The 19,934-nt window shown below is 43.0% G+C and overlaps 1 protein-coding gene across 2 annotated transcripts in view; it reads right to left on the bottom strand.

Annotated features, from left to right (window-relative positions):
- Positions 1 to 19,934, bottom strand: part of kcnip1a (Kv channel interacting protein 1 a) — a 100,527-nt gene that overhangs the window by 64,767 nt on the left and 15,826 nt on the right. Inside the window, exon 1 of one of the 2 annotated variants that reach the window (XM_028459324.1) lies at positions 16,706 to 17,227. The exons of the other annotated variant lie outside the window; for it this stretch is intronic. Coding sequence (XP_028315125.1) covers positions 16,706 to 16,766 — 61 coding nt within the window. The 5' untranslated portion in view covers positions 16,767 to 17,227. Of the gene's footprint in view, positions 1 to 16,705; positions 17,228 to 19,934 lie in introns of those variants that run through there. 2 annotated transcript variants of the gene reach the window in all.

Raw genomic sequence — 19,934 nt, 5'->3', positions numbered from 1 at the left:
ATCATGTCGGTGATTGGTCAATGTCTCTGCTTTCAGCTTGTGGGTGTGTCTTGGGTGTGTGTAAGTGTAAGACAGAGACAGACAACAAGGGATGATTCTAAACATAAAAGAGTGCCTAATAATTAATTCCACATATTTCAAAACATCTTTTCAACATCATATCCTGAAATATCATGTATTACGAAAGAGTTTGATACCAAACATGACTGGAAAATATCCTCGAATCACTTTAGGAACTAATTAATGCATTTTGCTTGTAATTATTCATAAACATAAATGTCAAAAATCATGTTATGCCTCCTCTTAACTATATGATCGCAGTAAATACCTCAAACTAACTTTTGTGATGTTTTCTGGTATTTTTAAGCACTTTTAAATGATAAACACTTTAAAATAGCATTCTGTTGTTGTTAAATTACATGACACGAGTGCAGACACATTTGCAATTTCAATTATAGTAGAAATCATTCCAAAAATGTTTTCATTTGTAACTTTTCAGTCCAGCACATGTCCTTTGTTCTCATTTGAGCAGGAGAACTGGGGTTATTCCATTGTCCTGTGTAACCATTGGTTTGGGCTCGGGAGGTGACAACATCTGCAGGGGGTCAAAGGGGTCATTGGGACAGTTCTTTGATGTTACAGCATCCAGAGGTATCTGTTTGAAAAAGGGGGAAGGAGAGGGGTGTTCTTCTTTTGATTGTAATGTAGCAGGGAGATGATAACAGGAGACGACTGGTCTGGGATCCTTCTATCTTTTTGTTCGGCAGGAAGGGAAGAAGACCCCCCTTGGGGCACGTTTGCATTTCACAGCAAGAGGTAGACACTCTGACTCCACGGACTGGTGAAGCCGGTGTTCTAAGTCAGGTCAACTTGGGGGTTTAGTTCCCTACATAATCCCCCTGTTGATAAGGTTTCAATGCTTTGAAGCTCTTATCAAAAAGTTCTTTTGAGGAAACAAAAGAGGGAACGAACCTTCAAGTTGAAGAAAACTGGAAACAGGTAAAGGTGTGTTGAGGTCCTCACACACCCTGACGAAAGTTCAGGAGTGACAAAAGTCCAACGTCCTTGTTGGAACTTGGAGGTGTTTCCCCCTGTAGGGTAGGGAAATCACTCTCACCTTGACGTTGAGATGAGCAGCATTGCCAGGAAGTCAATACTGGAGGCAGCGCTGGGAGGTTGAAGCTAGAGCCCCTGGTGGTTGAGGCTGGAGCCCCGGAGGTTGAAGACTGGAGCCCTGGCGGTTGAAGACTGGAGCCCCTGGAGGTTGAAGGCTGGGGCCCCGGAGGTTTGAGGCTGGAGCCCCGGAGGTTGAAGCCTGGAGCCCCTGGTGGCTGGCGTTGGAGCATTGCCTGGTGTTAATGCCCGTGGGCCATGGAGGTAGGAGTTGGGCGACCATGGAGTCGATTCTGGGGCGCCGCTTGGCAGTGAGCGCCCGTGGATCAGGGAGGCAGACTAGGTGTGTGTACTATATGTTGCTATGTGTCCCTCAACGATGCTCGGTGCGAACATGTAATTTGGGATCAGCAGGATGGGGTAACATAAAAGTGTACACATAACACATAGATAGCGTGGTATCGGTCAGTTACTCCTGTTGCACATCAATAAGACAAAGACAAAGCATGCAGGGTATAAAAGAATCAAATCTAAACACACAGAAGTAAGTCCCTAAGGGAGCTTAAACTAAATGAGAGAAAAAGAAGAGCTTTCTTTTGCTCTAACTAAATTTGGCCTGTGCCTATATAATGAGACGAGTTGGTGGTCTCAGTTACAGGGTGTTAGATATGCTAATGTCTGGGGCCTGATCAATGGGATGGCTGATTGGAAGTTTACGGATCAACCAGCACGGTTAAATCCTGACCCTCGGGTGTGTCCTCGGTGGGACCAGATAGCGTAGTGGATTCTAGTTCCTAGGTCTGAGTTTATGTCGTCCTTGAGGTGGTAGATGTTATTGAACGTGATGACTGGTAGGTTAATTAGGAATGCTATCTCTTGGCTCGTAGGGTTTATTCAGCTCGCGGTTGATGGCTTGTCTGTTGATTTTGGTGTTCTGTATAGCTTAATTTGGTTTTGGTGGACCCATTTGAGCTTTGGTTCGGTTTTTGTGCTCGGAATCTTTATTTGGTACACCACTGGAGACAGTTTATCGGTGACCAGGGAGGGTCCTGTCCATTTAGGAAGAAATTTTATTTATTTATTTATTTTTTTTTTTCAGTTTGGTTGCATGATGATTGGTTTTGCCGGCGGGCGGAGCAACGCTATAATACCAGACGCGGTCTCCCACCTGTAGTTCCTCTTGTGAGGCTTTTTGGTCGTAGTAGGTTTTACGGCCCTTCGCGCTCTCTTTGAGGTGTTTTTGAGCAAACGCGAACGTAGCTCGGAGGTGGTTCTCAAGATCGGTCGTGTATTGGTGGGTGGTGTAAGCGGTAGCGGTGTTAGCTTGGTTTTGGTTTTGACTCCTCTGTGTCTGGCGTAGGGCATGTCATGGGCATGTGCCAATATCACCCCCCTTTGGTTCTGTGGGACAACGAACGCATGCGTTTGGGAGTCTGCAGAAACATGGACCAAGGTGCCCTTGACTATCTGTAATGAGCGACGGGCAGCGAACAGATGGCTGGATGTGGAGGCAAAGTCCGAGGAGACTTTTAACGTTATTGGGTCATTGTCGGTGAAAGCGGGTTTTACCGGTGCGATGACATGCGAGGACATTGGGGTGTCGGTCTCGGCAGCTGCACGAGAGCGCGTAATAGCATTCGCTGAGAACGGGTGGGGCTCAGCGAGCTGGGTGGGGTCAAAGGACCAGGGTGTTCCTGATAGCGCCCTTTCTTTGGCGAGAGCATCGTTGATGTGTCGGTTCTGAAACGCAAGACCATCGGTAGCGAGGGGGTTGTTGGTTAACGCGCACAGGGAGGTACTTTTGGTCGTTAGAGTACGGTCTACGGTTTTAGTAGCCGGACGCATTTGGGCCGGAGACCGGCTGGGGGTCTCCTTTAGAGCCCGAGAGTGGTTCAGTTGGTAGCACTGAACTCCGTCGAGTGAGTCATGCTGCAGCGGCAGTGGCTGCCTGACTTGTGCCCAGATTTTCAGGTTTTGAAAGTCGATCAGGGGCTCAAATCGGTTGAGGAGATCGATACCTATGAGAAGAGGAATCTGGTTGTGGTCTGAGATGTAAAACGGGTGCACCAGGGTCAGGTGCCCTATGGTGACTTGTACGAGAGCCTTCTTCGTGATAACGGTGGCGTTGTCGCCATAAGGTTCAATGTCCATGTGGCAGTCTTGGAGTATCAACCTTAGGTTGGTCTCCTTGGCTAGGCTGCGCAGCTCATTGAACAGTTGGGCGGACATGAGGGATATGTCTGCTCCAGTGTCGAGTAAGGCTTCATTGGTAAGCACACCTTCAAAAGTGGCTGAAATGTAAAACTTTCGGGCGATTCCTCTTTCGTAGAGGTTGCACAAGAGTTGGTGAATTGGTGGTTCACCTTCAATGGACTGATGTCCATTGGAAAAATGGTGGTTTGGTGCATGTGTTTGCACCAGCAAGACAGCACGAGGCGAATCATCGTCATTTTTTCGTTTTGATTGTTTTGGTTTATCATTGGTTTTGTCATCTATCATTTGTTCGAACATTTTCCTGATGGATGCCATTTCTTTAGTGATTTGGTTAGATAACCTAATTTCTAAACTTTCTATTTCATTAGATTCATCGTCTGATCTTGATCTGTTTGGCTGCTGGTCGTATGACCTTTGGTTATTTTTGTGATACCGAGGTTTTGAGTGTTCGTTTCTGGGTGGAGGTGTTCGGCGGTCGTTGTCGTGTCTTCTCCACTGGTCAGAACGGTTGTAATCATACCACGGTGGTCGCGGTCGGCGATCTTGGTGGTGTGAGTTAGGGCGGGAATTTTGGTGCCGAAAGTTTTGTTTTGGCGCATAATCTCGATAATCGGTGTTATCTTGGTATCGTTTTGGCTTTATTCCATGGTACGGTTGCTGGTTGTACCGCGGAGGGGTCTGTGGTGCTTGCGGTGGATGCTCTTGAGGAGCGATGAGTTCCTTTTGAATGCCTTCCAATTGCAGCGAGTGAGAGTTATTCTTTATCGGGAACATTTCGCGAGGTGTGGATTTTGCCGAATTTTGTTTGTACAAGAGGAAGCCTCTGATTGCAAGATCGCGAAGTTTCTTACTGGACATTGTAGAGGGATCTGCCGCGACGCCGAGATGGGTGCTCGTGCTGTGGTGAAGGTTTCTGAGGAACAGTTTTTTGAACTGCTGTTCTTCCTCCATACCTGGGTCGTTGCGATTACCAAAGTATGCCTGTAGCAAGGTGTGGTAATATTGTTGGGGTGATTCGTTCTTCCCCTGTTTAACGGTGTGGGCATAGTCGAAACCTGTTTGGTGAAGTGCGTCAGAAAATTCATCCACCAGGAGGCGGCACAGTGTTGTGTAATCATTTCTGATCTGAGGTAGTTGACGTTCAATGAAATCATTGACAAGCCTGCTCGAGGTTGCTTTGATTAGGTAGATTTTATCTTCAACATTAGCCATTGGATAACTTTTTAGATAAAAATCAATGTCTCTCAAAAATGCTCTAGCATTTTGGGGTTCGTCGAACTTTGGTTCGAATCTCGGAATGTTTCTGGCGATTTTATCCAGGTCGCGGTTGGACGGTCGATTGCTATTCGGGGGCCTGGCGGGCGTCGGTCCGCCGTCAATAGGAGGGTCCGCGGAGGCATCCCGGGGTCTCCTTAAGCGACGCGGACGTACCGTTGGGTCGGTGGTGCGCAGGACTTGTCGAGTTGCGTCTTCACCGTCGGAGTCAGGATCGCCATCGGCCTCTGACATTGACAATGATGAGAGAGCGTGCCCGAGCTCACGTCTTGCGTCTAGGAGCTCTCTCCTGGTGAGGTTCAATTGTCGTTGAACCTTAGCAGTAGCTACTTTACCGTCAGCTACTTGTTGTAATAAGTCATTAACCCTCTCTCGTTCTGCGTCTAATTCTCTAGAGAGCAGTTTAGTTTTGGCTTTTGAGGCTTTGATCGCCCCTTCTGCCTCAAGGAGGAGTTTCTTCCCATCATTTGACTCGTGTAGTTGGGCGTCTAATTCCCGGGTGGTGGTGTCGAAATCATGTTCGAGAACGCGTATTTTATCTCCGAGTCGCACTTTGGATTTTTGTAATTCTTTATTCTCAGTGATTAATTGATTCACTTGATCTTCCGCTTCTTCTAGGTAACTCACACGCATTTGGAGCAGTCCATTTTCCTCACGTGTTTCTTCATACTGGACCGTGAGGTTCGCGCAGCGGGCTTCGCGTTCCTTGATAGCTTCGAGTTGAGCGTCTCGTTCGCGCTCGAGGGTTTTAACTCGATTCTGTTCGTATTTTAACTGGGCGGAGAATGCTGATATTACAAAGCCAAGCTGTTTAACCAGCTCCTTATCTTTCAGCTTTTTTGAAACGGCTGCAGTGACGCAATCGGCCACAAGGTCTCCTAATTCTTGAGGGGGAGATTCTCGGATTTTGGCATCAATTGTGGATTTTCCGTCCCCTAAAATTTCTGTGAGGAGGAATTCTAAGTTCTCGGCTGGATGGTCTTCTGAGGAGATAGACATGTTGATTTGTTGTGGATCAAAATCGTACGAAGAAATCTAAAGGATTTCAAAATTTCAAATAATTTTTCAAACAAAGTTTAAAAATTACAATGGTAGTAAATTGTTTTATCTTATTTTGTTTGTTCTTAGCAATTCACTGTTTGGTAAATAAAAACTGAGTGGTAAACTTGAAAGGTTTGGTGTGGTTTGTTTAATTTAAACAATTGTTCTTACTCATTTAAGGCTTGTCCTTACTGATTTAAGACTTTTATTTAAATTAACTTTACTTTAATTCAATTTCGTTGAATTAATCAACCGGTAATTTTAATCAATTAAAAACAAAATGTTTTATTGAAATTAAATTCAAATCTTATTGAATTTATTTTAATCAATAAATGTTTTCCTCAATTAATTTAAACTTTAGTTTAAATTAGCTTTACCTTGATTCAGTTTCCTTAGATTAATCAGGTGATCAATCAATTGGAAAAAGAAAAAGAGAAAGAGAGAGAAAAAATAAAAAAAATAATTTTTTTTTTTTTTGAAATTAAATTCAAATTCTAATGAATTTATTATAATCAATAAATGTTATTTTTAATTAATTAAATTCTGTTTTAATTTATCAGTTTTTATTTCAGTTGTAATTTTCTTTAGGTTGATTTTTAAGAATGGTTTGTGTTTAAATTCGGTTGTGTTGAATTTAATTACCTTAATTAAAACTGGTTTAACTTTTATTAAACTTATTTTAATTAATAAATCCTTCTTAAATTAGTTGCTTTCATTTAATTAACTTCCTATTCAATTTAATTGTTTTTAATCAAATTGATTTAATTTTAATCACACTGGATTAATCATTTAGTAAAATGTGTATTTTACTTTAATCATTAGTTTATTTATTTAAACTGTTTTAGTTTAATTATTTTTTCAAATTGGTTTAAATCTTGTTAAACCTTGATTTTAGTGCGTCACTTGTATTTAAATGAGTTACCTTAGTTTTAATAAGATTACCCTTTTAATGGCTTAACTTCCGTTTAGTTATGGGCCTTGTGTGTGCGTGCGCGTGCGTGCGCGCGTGCGTGCGTTTCTGAGAGATGACAAAATCAAATCGAGCACATTTAAAACCACACGATTTCAGCAAAGTGACGGTAAAGACAGCTGTATCGATGCACAGTTGTCAAGCAAAACGTGTCTAAAGACACGCTGTAACTTAGATGTGTTTAAAGCCTCACTGGGCGCGTTAGGTTAGCTGAATGCTAACTGCTTAATAGCAGACGGTTTGCTGCTATGCTTCGGCTCTCGTTAGCCTGTTATTCGCGAGCTCGCCACGAGGGGCAGTCGCGTCTCAAAAAGGGACAGGAAGGCCTGTCTTTGGGTATGAGCGGTGGCTTGACACACTTGCTTCCGGTTTCCGGAGCGTTACCCACGTGTTCCAACCACAATGAGCTAACATGAGCTAATACAACGATAGCTTGTCCGTTTTAAGGAACGGAAGATTCAGACGACTTACTCTTTGTTTGCGTCGGCAGATACCAGAGTTTCAGAGCTCTTCGGGGTAGCAAAGTCCTAGTTTGCACTGTCTGTGTATCTTTTCCTTTTATACGGGGTTTTCCCGGTTCTGGCAACTCACTGTTTACCTCTGACGTCACAGTCACTGACGGCGCAGTGATTAATTTTAACTTTTTCTTTTGGCGCGGCGGCCTTTCATAACATTAGCGCTTTAAACACAGAGACACGGCGGTCTTATTTATTCAGTTTCTAAGCATTAGCGCGGCGGCTTTGCTTAGAATACAACATTGGTCGGGGCTCAGCGGCTTCCGAACCAATCTGGCAACACGAGTGTTCAGTTTTTAGACCGGCTTTTGATTCCAATGATTATTCATTAACGCTGTGTTTATGGCTTCAGCTAGTCCCATCTGGGGGTGTCAGAAATTATGTAGGAAGATGAGATGAGTTATTATTAATGGGTTATAGAACTAAGAATATTAATTATGATTATTAATATTACTTCAAATTTGCGGGGTGCCACTCCTTTTAACAGGAGAAATATGTCTACGTTTTTAGACTAAACTCATCAGTGTGAAACCAGGGAAAAGTGAATTCTACCAGACATCTACACCATAACCACAGCTTTAATGAATCAGAGGAATCAAAGATTATGTTTAACCTTTTATTCAAAAGTCAACAATTAACACAGTCAAAACATCAATTGAAATGGGATAATTAAATCATGATAAAATGCATTTCTAGGCTAATAAAGGTGAGGATTATACGTAATAAAGTGAAATCACTAATCTAGAAGGATGCTAATCTACTAAATATTGAATAAAAATGCAGGATACATATTCAATATTTAATCATAAAATCAAAGAATAAAATAAAGAGAGCTCATAACAAAGAGAGGAGGACGGACAAGGGGGAGACGAACAAACATGAATGAGATGTACTGTGTGTGTAGCATGTTGTTAATGCGTGTAAGTTTGTAGTTATGGAAATATGTATGTGATCTATTGTAGATGAAAGTTGCTGATGAGAGTTCATTCTTGTACCTTGAAGATGTCAGGGTTGGACCTGGAGGTGCTGTTTGAGCAATGCAGCAGGACGTGCCACCGTTGGTTCTGTTTCGGTTCAACAGAGTGTAGCCCCTTCAGCCGATCCGGGCGGTTAGGCCTTCGCAGCTGGCTTAGAGAATGGCTCTTGGCTAACCCCAACGGGTTGCGGGCCGGGCTTCCTTTCGGCTGTTACGCACGTCACTAGATGCTGTATTCGTCCGAACCAAGCAGCTGTGGTTTCCAAAATCTAACTGTTTCAACTAAAAATAAAATGAAATAAATGAAAAGACTGGAAACATGAGGGAACACGTGTGAGCATGAACGCCCGCATCCAAAACTGTTGTTTCTGGTCGCGCGTCTTTTTTTAAAGGGCGTTTGGCGACGCCTTTTGGAGGAGGCGTCTGGGTGGATCCTTCTGTGATCATGTCGGTGATTGGTCAATGTCTCTGCTTTCAGCTTGTGGGTGTGTCTTGGGTGTGTGTAAGTGTAAGACAGAGACAGACAACAAGGGATGATTCTAAACATAAAAGAGTGCCTAATAATTAATTCCACATATTTCAAAACATCTTTTCAACATCATATCCTGAAATATCATGTATTACGAAAGAGTTTGATACCAAACATGACTGGAAAATATCCTCGAATCACTTTAGGAACTAATTAATGCATTTTGCTTGTAATTATTCATAAACATAAATGTCAAAAATCATGTTATGCCTCCTCTTAACTATATGATCGCAGTAAATACCTCAAACTAACTTTTGTGATGTTTTCTGGTATTTTTAAGCACTTTTAAATGATAAACACTTTAAAATAGCATTCTGTTGTTGTTAAATTACATGACACGAGTGCAGACACATTTGCAATTTCAATTATAGTAGAAATCATTCCAAAAATGTTTTCATTTGTAACTTTTCAGTCCAGCACATGTCCTTTGTTCTCATTTGAGCAGGAGAACTGGGGTTATTCCATTGTCCTGTGTAACCATTGGTTTGGGTTCGGGAGGTGACAACATCTGCAGGGGGTCAAAGGGGTCATTGGGACAGTTCTTTGATGTTACAGCATCTAGAGGTATCTGTTTGAAAAAGGGGGAAGGAGAGGGGTGTTCTTCTTTTGATTGTAATGTAGCAGGGAGATGATAACAGGAGACGACTGGTCTGGGATCCTTCTATCTTTTTGTTCGGCAGGAAGGGAAGAAGACCCCCCTTGGGGCACGTTTGCATTTCACAGCAAGAGGTAGACACTCTGACTCCACGGACTGGTGAAGCCGGTGTTCTAAGTCAGGTCAACTTGGGGGTTTAGTTCCCTACAAAGTCAAAGTTTATGCAATACTTGTTCCATTTGTGTTGTATTAGCAACAATATTCAGACATTGACTGACATCAACATTTCAGTGAAAACTACTTCTGATATTAAGTAGGTAAAGCCAGTTTTATCCTTTAGCTCACTTGTTCTCAAATCCAAGAAAAAGTCTCCTTTAGGTTACTCTTACTTTGACTTTTTTAATGTGTTTTTTTTAATATCATAATCCTATGGTGTTTTTCATAAGCTTTTTGTGAGAGTTTCATTGCTTCAGAGGCTATTCAAAAATGTCTTTCTCCTTTGTGTTTTTTAAAAAAAACCTTTATAACTGTTTACTCAAAGATTCCCTTAAAGTCAAGTTTTGATTCTTATTATGTTAGTTATTTAGCAGTACACATGATCTTTTTTTGAATATATTTACATTTCAGAATACTTATGTTCTTATGGGGTTTAGGTCAAATGTCCATAGCAATCATAACCCGGTTGACCCAAGGCTGTGAGAGAAAGTCAACATTACTTCAAGTTCAGGCTTAACTCACACTAAGTAAAAGAACACACGCAGTATATAGAGACGTGGAAATAAACCGCTGGCTGTAGCTGAGCCTCCTACTCCATCCATCCATCCCTCTGTGGGATTTTCTGTCTTTCGCTGCAGAAAACACAACTTTCTGCTCAGTTTTCAGTTCTAAAGTTTAAGAAGTCAGTGGTGAGATAATCCACAGAGGACACACGCACTTCACCACCCACTCTGCTGTGGTGAGTCTCCACCTCTGGGGTGAACACAAGGGAAATCTCACGTTTAAATACCAACATCTTTAGTGCACGCATTATCTGGTGATCCAACTATTACTGTTGCTGTATGAACTATAGAGAAAAAACAGCCAGCGCTGTTGAACGTAGGGGTCCCTGACGTTGTAATTGTTCTCCCCTACAAAGCGATGGCGCCCCCTACGTTCAGTTTTCAGCAACGTAGGGGTGATTTTCTGTTGTTTTTTCCTTTTATAAACGGTATAGTCGTAATAATTGTTGCACACTTGGACACTAAAGGGACTGCCAGGTGTGCACAGATTATTTAACTCTGAATAACCCAGAAACACATTCATCAGCCGCACTATCTATTTAATACAGGCGATCTGCTCGGGCACTCCCACCTTGAGGACCTGAGGATTGATGCAGCCCTTTAGCTGCCCCAGATGCTGCCTGTACAACTCGCCGCTTAACGGGGCCGTGGACATGGTTACCTCGCTGAGCCCTCTCCGCTCTCCGGCGGGTATGGAGCCCCCTCGCCCCCGGCATGGACTGTGCTCTGTGCGTCCCAACACGGGGAACGGATCACGTCAGTTGGTGCCCGGGGTCGGAGGAGACGTTGGCCACCCACCCAACCCGACCCGTCTCGGAACACGGACCGCTGTGTAACTGCACAGCAGAACAGAGTGAACGGAAGCATGTTGACCACCAGCTCCTTTTCTTAGACAATCATTTAAAAGTGAAGACAGCAACGTCGATGAGTAGCTGCACATTTGTCTCAGCACTTACAGTCCCCGGCATTAATAAATCATTGTGTTATTTTATTTATCCACCTTTTATTTAAAAACTCAAATTCCACAAGTGTTACGAGAGCTGATACTGTAGGTTTTATATGTTTTTAAAGCTGCTTTGATTGTGCACAGCAAAATGTTTAGTGTCTTGTGTGATTTTTGCTGCTTTATATAAATAAATAGTGATACATTTGTTTGGCTACTGACACATAATTTGTTTAAAAGTATGAAATAGCCACAAAGTGAGGAAAAGAAAAAATAACATGCATGAAAAATTGTGATAATTGTTAATATCATAATAATTTTTGATCAGTCGAATCGTAGAACCCTGAATCAAAATTGAACCATGAGGTCCTTTAGATGGCACACCCCTACAAGTAAGGCACTAATTTTGGCCCTCAAAGAGTTATACATTTTTAAAAGTGCCCGAGCAGGGACATGGGGGGGTGAAGAAGGTCTACCAGGTATTTGGGTGCGAGGCCATGCAATGATTTAAAGACAAATACAAATAGTTTAAAATCAATCTTAAAATGAACTGGCAGCCAGTGTAAAGTGCTCAGGACAAAGGAAATGTGCTCAACTTTCCTCGTACCAGTTAAAAGCCGTGCATCAATGTTCTGTACCATCTGGAGACAAAAGATGGAGGATTTACTAATCCCCACAGAGTGCGTTACACAAGTGTAGTGGGTATGTATGTGTTACTAGTTCAAAAGATGAAGTCTCTTATTGATTATCTATTCTTTTTTATACAGTTTGAATCCAAAGTCAAATAAATTATAACTATAACTAACTTTTATTATAAATATAATAAAAAATTAAGTAAATAACAAATATATAGATTTTTCAAACCATCGTATTGTATCGGACCCTCCTGGGTCTATTGTCCTACCCCCTAGTTGTTTTTACTCAACAGCGATTCAAACTGTGTGTTTAGAAACCACCACAGATGAAGAAGAAACTTAAAGTAGGATGTATTCTTACATGTGATGTATCAGCTGATGCTCATGCTAATGTTCCTGCTGCACCACACACAGATGTATTAGTTTTAAAAACACTTATTGAAGGGAACCTCATCAGGTTGACTTTTGGTTTCCCTCAGCTGTTCATTGCCTAATGTTGGATGGGCCAACCTTCCATACAAAATTAATCTCGTCCTGCCTTCATTAGGCCACTTTTGATAACACTGCAGCAGATGGTGAATCGTGCGCGCGCGCACACACACACACACACACACACACACACACACACACACACACACACACACACACACACACACACACACACACACACACACACACACACACACACACACACACACACACACACACACACACACACACACACGCACACGAGAAAACTGCAGCCCCCTGAGGAGCAAGATTCTCTCTAAACTTTCCTCAAATTCTCATCCCCTACTTTCTCCTCATCTATCGTTCTTCCTCTGAGCTCAACGGTGCAAACTTCAAATTGGGTGGTTTAAGACTTTATATGCTGACATAGTGAAAAGGGGTTTTTGCCTAAAAATACATCCTGTCTGCTTGGGTAAGCAGTGTTGCCAGTTCTGCTTCATAAATGAGTTGTGAGGTTGAAATGGGAAAAGAAAACATGATTTGTGCCAGTATATATTTCCCTGCAGGAAAGCATCAATCAGATTTGAAACATTTGATGTAAAAAAAAAAAAAAACACAGACGTAGTTACACATATCTGCATTATAGAGTGCTTGAATCAGTGTCTGAGGTTAGTATTTTTTTGAGAAAACAAAAATGAATTTCTAACACCAGCATGTCCGCAATTCATCACTTCGATCGCTTCCAGTCTTCTTCAGCAAATGTAACAAGCAGCAGATTTTTACACAAGTTCACCTAAATGAGAGCTTTATGGTCGTGGCCTGGCTTCAGTTTTCTGCCTCTGTGCCACGGTAGTTAGTGGCTGTCAGAGGTCAACTGATGCAGGACTGTCATCTCATGGCTAAAAGCAGACAGAATCCAAACAGGGCAACACAAACACAGCAAGGTCACAAACCTCACCATTTAAAGAGTAACTACACCTGAGGTTTTGGTTGATGTAGGCTGGAAATTTAAAAAAAAAATGCTAAAAATATGGGCGGAGCTCCTGGAGCAGTGAAGAGACACCCAGGCCGTCTTACAAATGTCGGATTACTCAAGTACTACTCAAACCAAGTTTGACATGGAAATTAGTATGTAGTGCATTCACATTTGATGGTATGAAAAGATTGAGTACGTGAGAAATACCCAGATAATTTATGGGGACGGTGGGCACACTAGTTATACTCAACCGCCCCATGATGCATTGCGAGGGGAATGTAAAATGGTCCTGGAACCAGCTTCAAGCTAAAAATCAAACATCCCCTTTTCAAAACAAGAGTCTCTTCTTTTCTTTCATTAGTTTAACGTTTTTGTAAATAAAGCTTTTATTTCAAAGTTAACCGGATGTTATGTCAGTAGCACAATGGAGGGCAACATGGAATCTCTGAAATCTGGTCACAATGAAGTGTGTGTGTGTTATAGGTCAAATTACCACATGTTGATATTCTACATGGTCACTTTCTCACTTAAAACTTTCAAAGGTGAAGAATCAACTGAGATATTTAGCCTGCTGGAAGTTCCAAATGCATCTTGGGAAACTTGAAAGATACTTCAGTGAGAACGCTTGACATCCTAATCACTTAGTAAATACACTGAACAAAAATATAAACGCAACACGTTTGTTTTTGCACCCATTTTTCATGAGCTGAACTCAAAAATCTAAAACATTTTCTATAAACACAAAAGACCTATTTCTCCCAAATATTGTTCACAAATGTGTCTTAATATGTGTTAGTGAGCACTTATCCTTTGCAGAGATAATCCATTCCACCTCACAGGTGTGGAATATCAAGATGCTGATTGGAGAGCATGATTATTGCACAGGTGTGCCTCAGGGTGGCCACAGTAAAAGGCCACCCCTTGCTTTATGGGGGGAGGGGGGGTCAGAAAACCAGTCAGTAACTGGTGTGACCACCATTTGCCTCATATAGTGCAACACATTTCCTTCACATAGTGTGGATCAGGTTGTTCATTGTGGCATGTGGAATGTTGGTTCACTCCTCTTCAATGGCTGTGTAAAGTTGCTGGATATTGGCAGGAACTAGAACACGTTGTATACGCCAATCCAGAACGTCCCAAAAATGCTCAATGGGTGACATGTCCCGTGAGTATGCTGCCCATTCAAGAACTGGGATGTTTTCAGCTTCCAGGAATTGTATACAAATCCTTGCAACATGGGGCTGTGCATTATCACGCTGCAACTTGAGATGATAGTTGCAGATGAATAGCACAACAATGGGCCTAAGGTTCTCGTCACGGTATCTCTGTGCATTCAAAATGCCATCAATAAAATGCACCTGTGTTTGTTGTCCATAACATACGCCTGCCCATATCATAACCCCACCGTCACCATGGGGCACTCCTTCCACAATGTTGAGATCAGCAAACCGCTCACCCACACGATGCCACACACGTTGTCATCTGCCCTGAACAGTGAACATCTCTCCAACGTGCCAGACGCCATCAAATGTGATTATTTGTCCACTCAAGTCGGTTAAGACAACAAACGTCAGTCAAGTCGAGACCCTGGTGAGGACGACGAGCATGCAGATGAGCTTCCTTGAGACGGGTTCTGACACTTTGTGCAGAAATTCTTTGGTTCTGCAAACCGATTGTTGCAGTAGCTGTCTAGGTGACTGGTCTCAGACTATCATGGAGGTGAACATGCTGGATGTGGAGGTCCTGGGCTGGTGTGGTTACATGTGGTCTGCAGTTGTGAGGTCGGTTAGATGTACTGCCAAATTCTCTGAAACGCCTTTGGAGACGGCTTATAATAGAGAAATGAATTAATCAATTCACGGGCAACAGCTCTGGTGGACATTCCTGCAGTCAGCATGACAATTGCACTTGCTATATCTGTGGCATTGTGTTGCGTGATTAAACTAGACATTTTTAGAGTGGCCTTTTATTGTGGCCACCCTGAGACACTCCTGTGCAATAATCATGCTGTCTAATCATTATATTTATATATCACACCTGTGAGGTGGGATGGATTATCTCTGCAAAGGAGAAGTGCTCACTAACACAGATTTAGACAGATTTGTGAATAGGTTGTTTGTGTATATATAAAATGTTTTAGATCTTTGAGTTCAGCTCATAGGAAATGGGACCAAAAACAAAAGTGTTGCATTTTTTTATTTTTTCAGTGTAATTGACAGCAGAGGTGGGAAAGTTATGTCACTAAAGTCCCGAGTCAAGGCCATTCAAGTCAAAAGTCTTTAGTCAAGAGTACATAATGCACTGCTAGTCCCATTTTGGAGAGCAGGTTTATTTAACTGATACAAACAATGAGTTACTTGAATAGGGAACATATTTGTCAAATAATAGTGAAACAATCTGACAGATAGATGCAAACATGTCCACAGTTCCTCTGTTAACCAAACAAACCATCACACTGGGAAGACGAACCAGGTAGAATGATTCCTGATCAATTATTAATGACAGTATAATCTTTAAATCCAAAGGATATCACTTTTGGAATCATTTTTCTCTGCTAGTGTGCAGACGTCTCAACCCAGCTTGAAGTTTTCAGCTGCTTCCCGATTGGTTGTCAGTTTGTTTAAAGGTCGAACTTCTGATGGCTGAGTACCCTCCCACAAGGGTTTGAGCAGATTTATTGATCGTTAATAATATTTGTATTTAATCATTTCTTTTGTCATGGAAAAATAGGAAGTCAAGTCTTTCTGCGTCAATAGACTCAAGTCTGAGTTAAGTCACAAGTCATTTGTTTTCAAGTCTAAGTCGAGTTGCAAGTCCTTTGTGATTTTGTTGAGTCTAAATTCACCAAATTTGTGACCAGAATCGAGTCCACACCTCTGGTAGACAGTATTTAAGTGTTTATACTTATAAAATACTGAAAGAACAATCAATGCTATGCTAACTAGCTACTTAATACTCACTAATCCTGTCTATTCACAATTATCTCAATCCAACCTACTCACACAGATTGTAGAGTCCACAGGTGAGAGTTTTTATAGAAGGGGCGGGGCCAACAGTGCCTGTTAGTGATGTAAGAAACCACCAAACATCTCAAACTGCCATTCTCAGCCAATAACAAAATTCACTCTTACATTTTTACAAAATAAGACAAAGTGAAATACTTTGCCTAAAATGTCAAGAATTGGACTAGAATAATAATCAATATTACTTCATACCAAATACATTTGTTTTCAGCAGAAAAAAAGTGCTTTTGTGGTTTAGTTACCATTTAACAATAAACTATTTCAACCTTATGATCAATAATATATTGAGTGAATACACACACCCTATGTGTTGAGTGTCAGCACCTTTAAAATAGACTGGTTTGGACAGCAAGGGACAGAACTAAATACCATCACCTATTATAGACATGCTTATACATGCCCAGTGGCATGGCGACACACATAAACAAACACACACACACATACACACACTCATCTTAAATCCACAGTTCAAGCAGAGGACAGTTGGCCTGGTGATTGTACAACAAACATAACCTCACTCTACATCTAACTCATTTCCATAATGCTGTTTTGGTGAAATATTCATGAAATTGAGCGGAAACAAACATTAGTTACACACGTTAAAGGAAGAACACAAAAACAGAGTTTTTCCATGTATAAATTCTGAGTGAGTTTGGAATTGTAAGTCTTACCTTTGTGGTAGCTGGCTATTTGCTTGGATTGCATGGAAAAGGTTCCCATCACGAGACCCATGTTGATTTCTAGCAAGAGGATGATTACAAGTTGTGTGTGCGCACCTGGGAGGCTATTCCAAATGTACTACTGTGTCCGGTGTGTGTGTTTGTGTAAAAATGTGTGTAATAGAGTTATTCCATCAGTCGGTTGTGTGTATGGAAGTAAAGCAGTGACATCTCATGCTTTCCACTCTCTCAGCTCGGCTGCCTCTGCTCATGGATGTTAGTGTGTATGGGTGAGGAGGCTGAGTGAGAATGAGAGAGAGTGTGTGTGTGTGTGTGTGTGTCTGTGAATGAAATAAACAGCACGCAGTAGTCCTCAGCCACCGTTGTCTCCGCTGTCACTGCAGCTGCCTCTCACACCCTCTCCTCTCTCTTTTAGTGAGTCCCTCGTCTGCACACTGTCATTCCATCAATTCCTCTGTGCCTCTTTACGTATCTGCCTCTCTCTCTCTCTCTACTTGTCTGTGTCGCTCGGTCTCTTTGTCTGTCTGCTGAGGATCGGGGAGTGGGGGGGGGGATTGCACACTGTTGCACTGAGAAGGAAAGAGATGGAGTGTGGTGGGGAGTGGGAGTGAAGCGCAAAGAGTGCAGGGCAACACTCAAGAGAAGAAAAACAGAAATCAGATCAAGAAGGAGAACAAAGGGGGGAAATAAGCGACGAATTTCTGAGGATTCTCAAATGGCAGAAGGAATGGAAAAGAAGAAGAAATGACAGGATGAAACGAAAGACGTGGGGGAAGACGGGAGAGTGCTTCACTGATGAATTCATCCTCTTTGCTATTCAGCAGGCAAACAGTGTAACAGCGGAGGGTGGAGGATTTACTGCTTCATCTCTCTCTCTCTGTGTGTATGTGTGTCTGTCAAATAGGTCAGTGGCCAGCACCAGAAAAAAATCAGGTAAATCATGGTAGAACAAAACACAACTGTATTTATTTATTTTAAGTATGATAAATATTCTTATCGACTCTCTTCCCTCTTCCTTTCCCCCTCTATTTTTATATTTTCCCTCTAATACCTCTTACCCTTCCTTAGGGAGGGCTGGGGATGGTCACCACTATGCAATAAAATACATTAATTTATTTAATTGCAATAATAAAACATGCATAACTGTCATAAAAAGACCGCACTATATGAAGTGTTGACCTATGACAGCATGTGCAAACAAGGTAAAAAAAAAAGTTATATAAGAAGTGAGAAAAAGTTCTCGGCCGTGCTTAAAGCACTTGATGTTCCAGTCACCTGTGACCCCCGGATGACCCGGAGAGTCTATATCTACCGGTGTCATCAGGTGATCTGTTCCTGTCAATATGTTCTCGCAAGGACACACTGATCCTGAGTGACAGGATGCTCCAGGATTCATAGAACCATAATTACATATGTAACTCTTGTTTTATTTCATCCTTATTGACTGCCAGAGGTGGTGCTTAAAGCACTGGATGAATTATACCAGAAAGGTCATAAAATAATCCTCACCTACTCAAGGCCTGAAGCTAGACAGCACGGCCATTGCCATAGGCTGGACACCAGCAACGTTCACCCTGTAGAAACGTCCAAAGGTGCATGATGAGGACCAGGTAGCTACAGCACAGATGTCCTGCAGGGGAACATCCCTCAAGGCGGCCCATGACACGGCCATGCCTCTAGTAGAATGGCACTATGGGCATACTGAATGACCTCCACTACCCAGTGACAGAGTCTCTGTTTAGAAAGTGCCGTCCCCCTTCTACAGCCTCCATGGCAGACGAACAGGCTGTCTGTTGTTCGGTTCAACCCCATCAAGTCCAGCATTGGGCAAAATCCGCCCTCTTTTTTGGGTACAAAGGGTACACCCAGAAGGGTGACTACCTCATGACGTAGCACAAGGGTTTTTACGGGATCTCTGACGACAGTGCATTTGATCCCGCTGAATGGTTGGGGGGGGGGCGTGAGACGTTGGAACTGTAATTTGTAACCTCTGGATAGTGTGGACACTACCCAAGGGTCTGTGGTCTGCTCTTCCCAGCAGAAGAGCTGCTCCTGGGTAAATAATTCGACGACCGGCCGATAAGATTCAGGTTCCGCCCCCCTTGCCCCTTGGGGCTCTGGGGGTGTGGCGACTTGGTCCAGAACCCCTTGGCATCTGAGCAGATGGACTGCACGGTGTTGCCCATTACCTGGCACTGTGACCTGCAGACCCCTGGACTACCCAGACGGGCAAGCAGTTGGCCTTGGGTATGGGTGATCTGCACACTATGCTCCAAAGCCTACAATGCCGCTTGGCCAAAGGTCTGGCCCAGCACAACCGGAAGAGAACGCAGTGTTCTGCGACATGGGTCGAATAGAGGGGACTGTGCCAGTTAGACCTGGCAACGAGTCAGTGTTATCATCGACATTAGCCTGCCCAGCTCCCTTGTCATAAATGCGAATGTCTGCAATGAGGCATTCCTGAGGGACTGCGACTCGGAATCCTGCAAGGTACTCAACAAAGCCAGTACCAGGTGTGACAGAGAATTACCAAGAGGTCTCATACAGTCAGCATTGTTATAACTGTGCGTCAGAAGATTGTCAGTCAACCTGCACTGAGGTCGGGGGCATCATGCATCCGGTCTCACGGCCTGATTCGGGGAAACTATCAGGGCTGCAATGGCAGGCTCAACTGGAGCTAGATGTTCCAAGCCATAGCTGTCAGCATCATGCATGGATGCCAGAGCACTGCCATCGCTTGTATGATGGGAGAGAACCCTTGAGTCAGGCCAGCATCTGTGGAGTTCCGCAATGTAGGGACAGAGGGAGGCTGAGGTGTTGGGGGCCTGCCTGAAAAAAGCATTTGCCATTCGGATTGGGGCCGGGGCTTTATCCAACTCAAGGCATGCCGAGGCTGTGCGCATTGCCGGCTGCACAGTGCCACGGCTGGACACTGAGCCTACAGAAGAGGTCGTACTAGAACCCGCTGAAAAGGCATGAGAAGCCTGTGAGGTAAGCTCATCCTGCCCATCCCCATCAGCGTCACCACACAGGGTACATGATTCCACCGTGGACAGCGCATCATCCTTCTAAAGGTGGGATGGACCTGCGACAGGGTTAGACGAGCGCACCGGGTTCTGTCTGTAGGTTAAGCAAGATGGCCTTGATCTGCGCGAACTCGGTGGTGAGAGCATCCACCTTGTTAGCCAGAGCATCAAACATCCTTGTGTTCCAAGGAGGA

This window comes from Gouania willdenowi, chromosome 10 (assembly GCF_900634775.1).
Source record: "Gouania willdenowi chromosome 10, fGouWil2.1, whole genome shotgun sequence".
Classification (NCBI taxonomy): Eukaryota; Metazoa; Chordata; class Actinopteri; order Blenniiformes; family Gobiesocidae; genus Gouania; species Gouania willdenowi.
The sequence above is the reverse complement of the archived record's forward strand: the minus strand, read 5'-3'. Positions and strand labels throughout refer to the sequence as shown.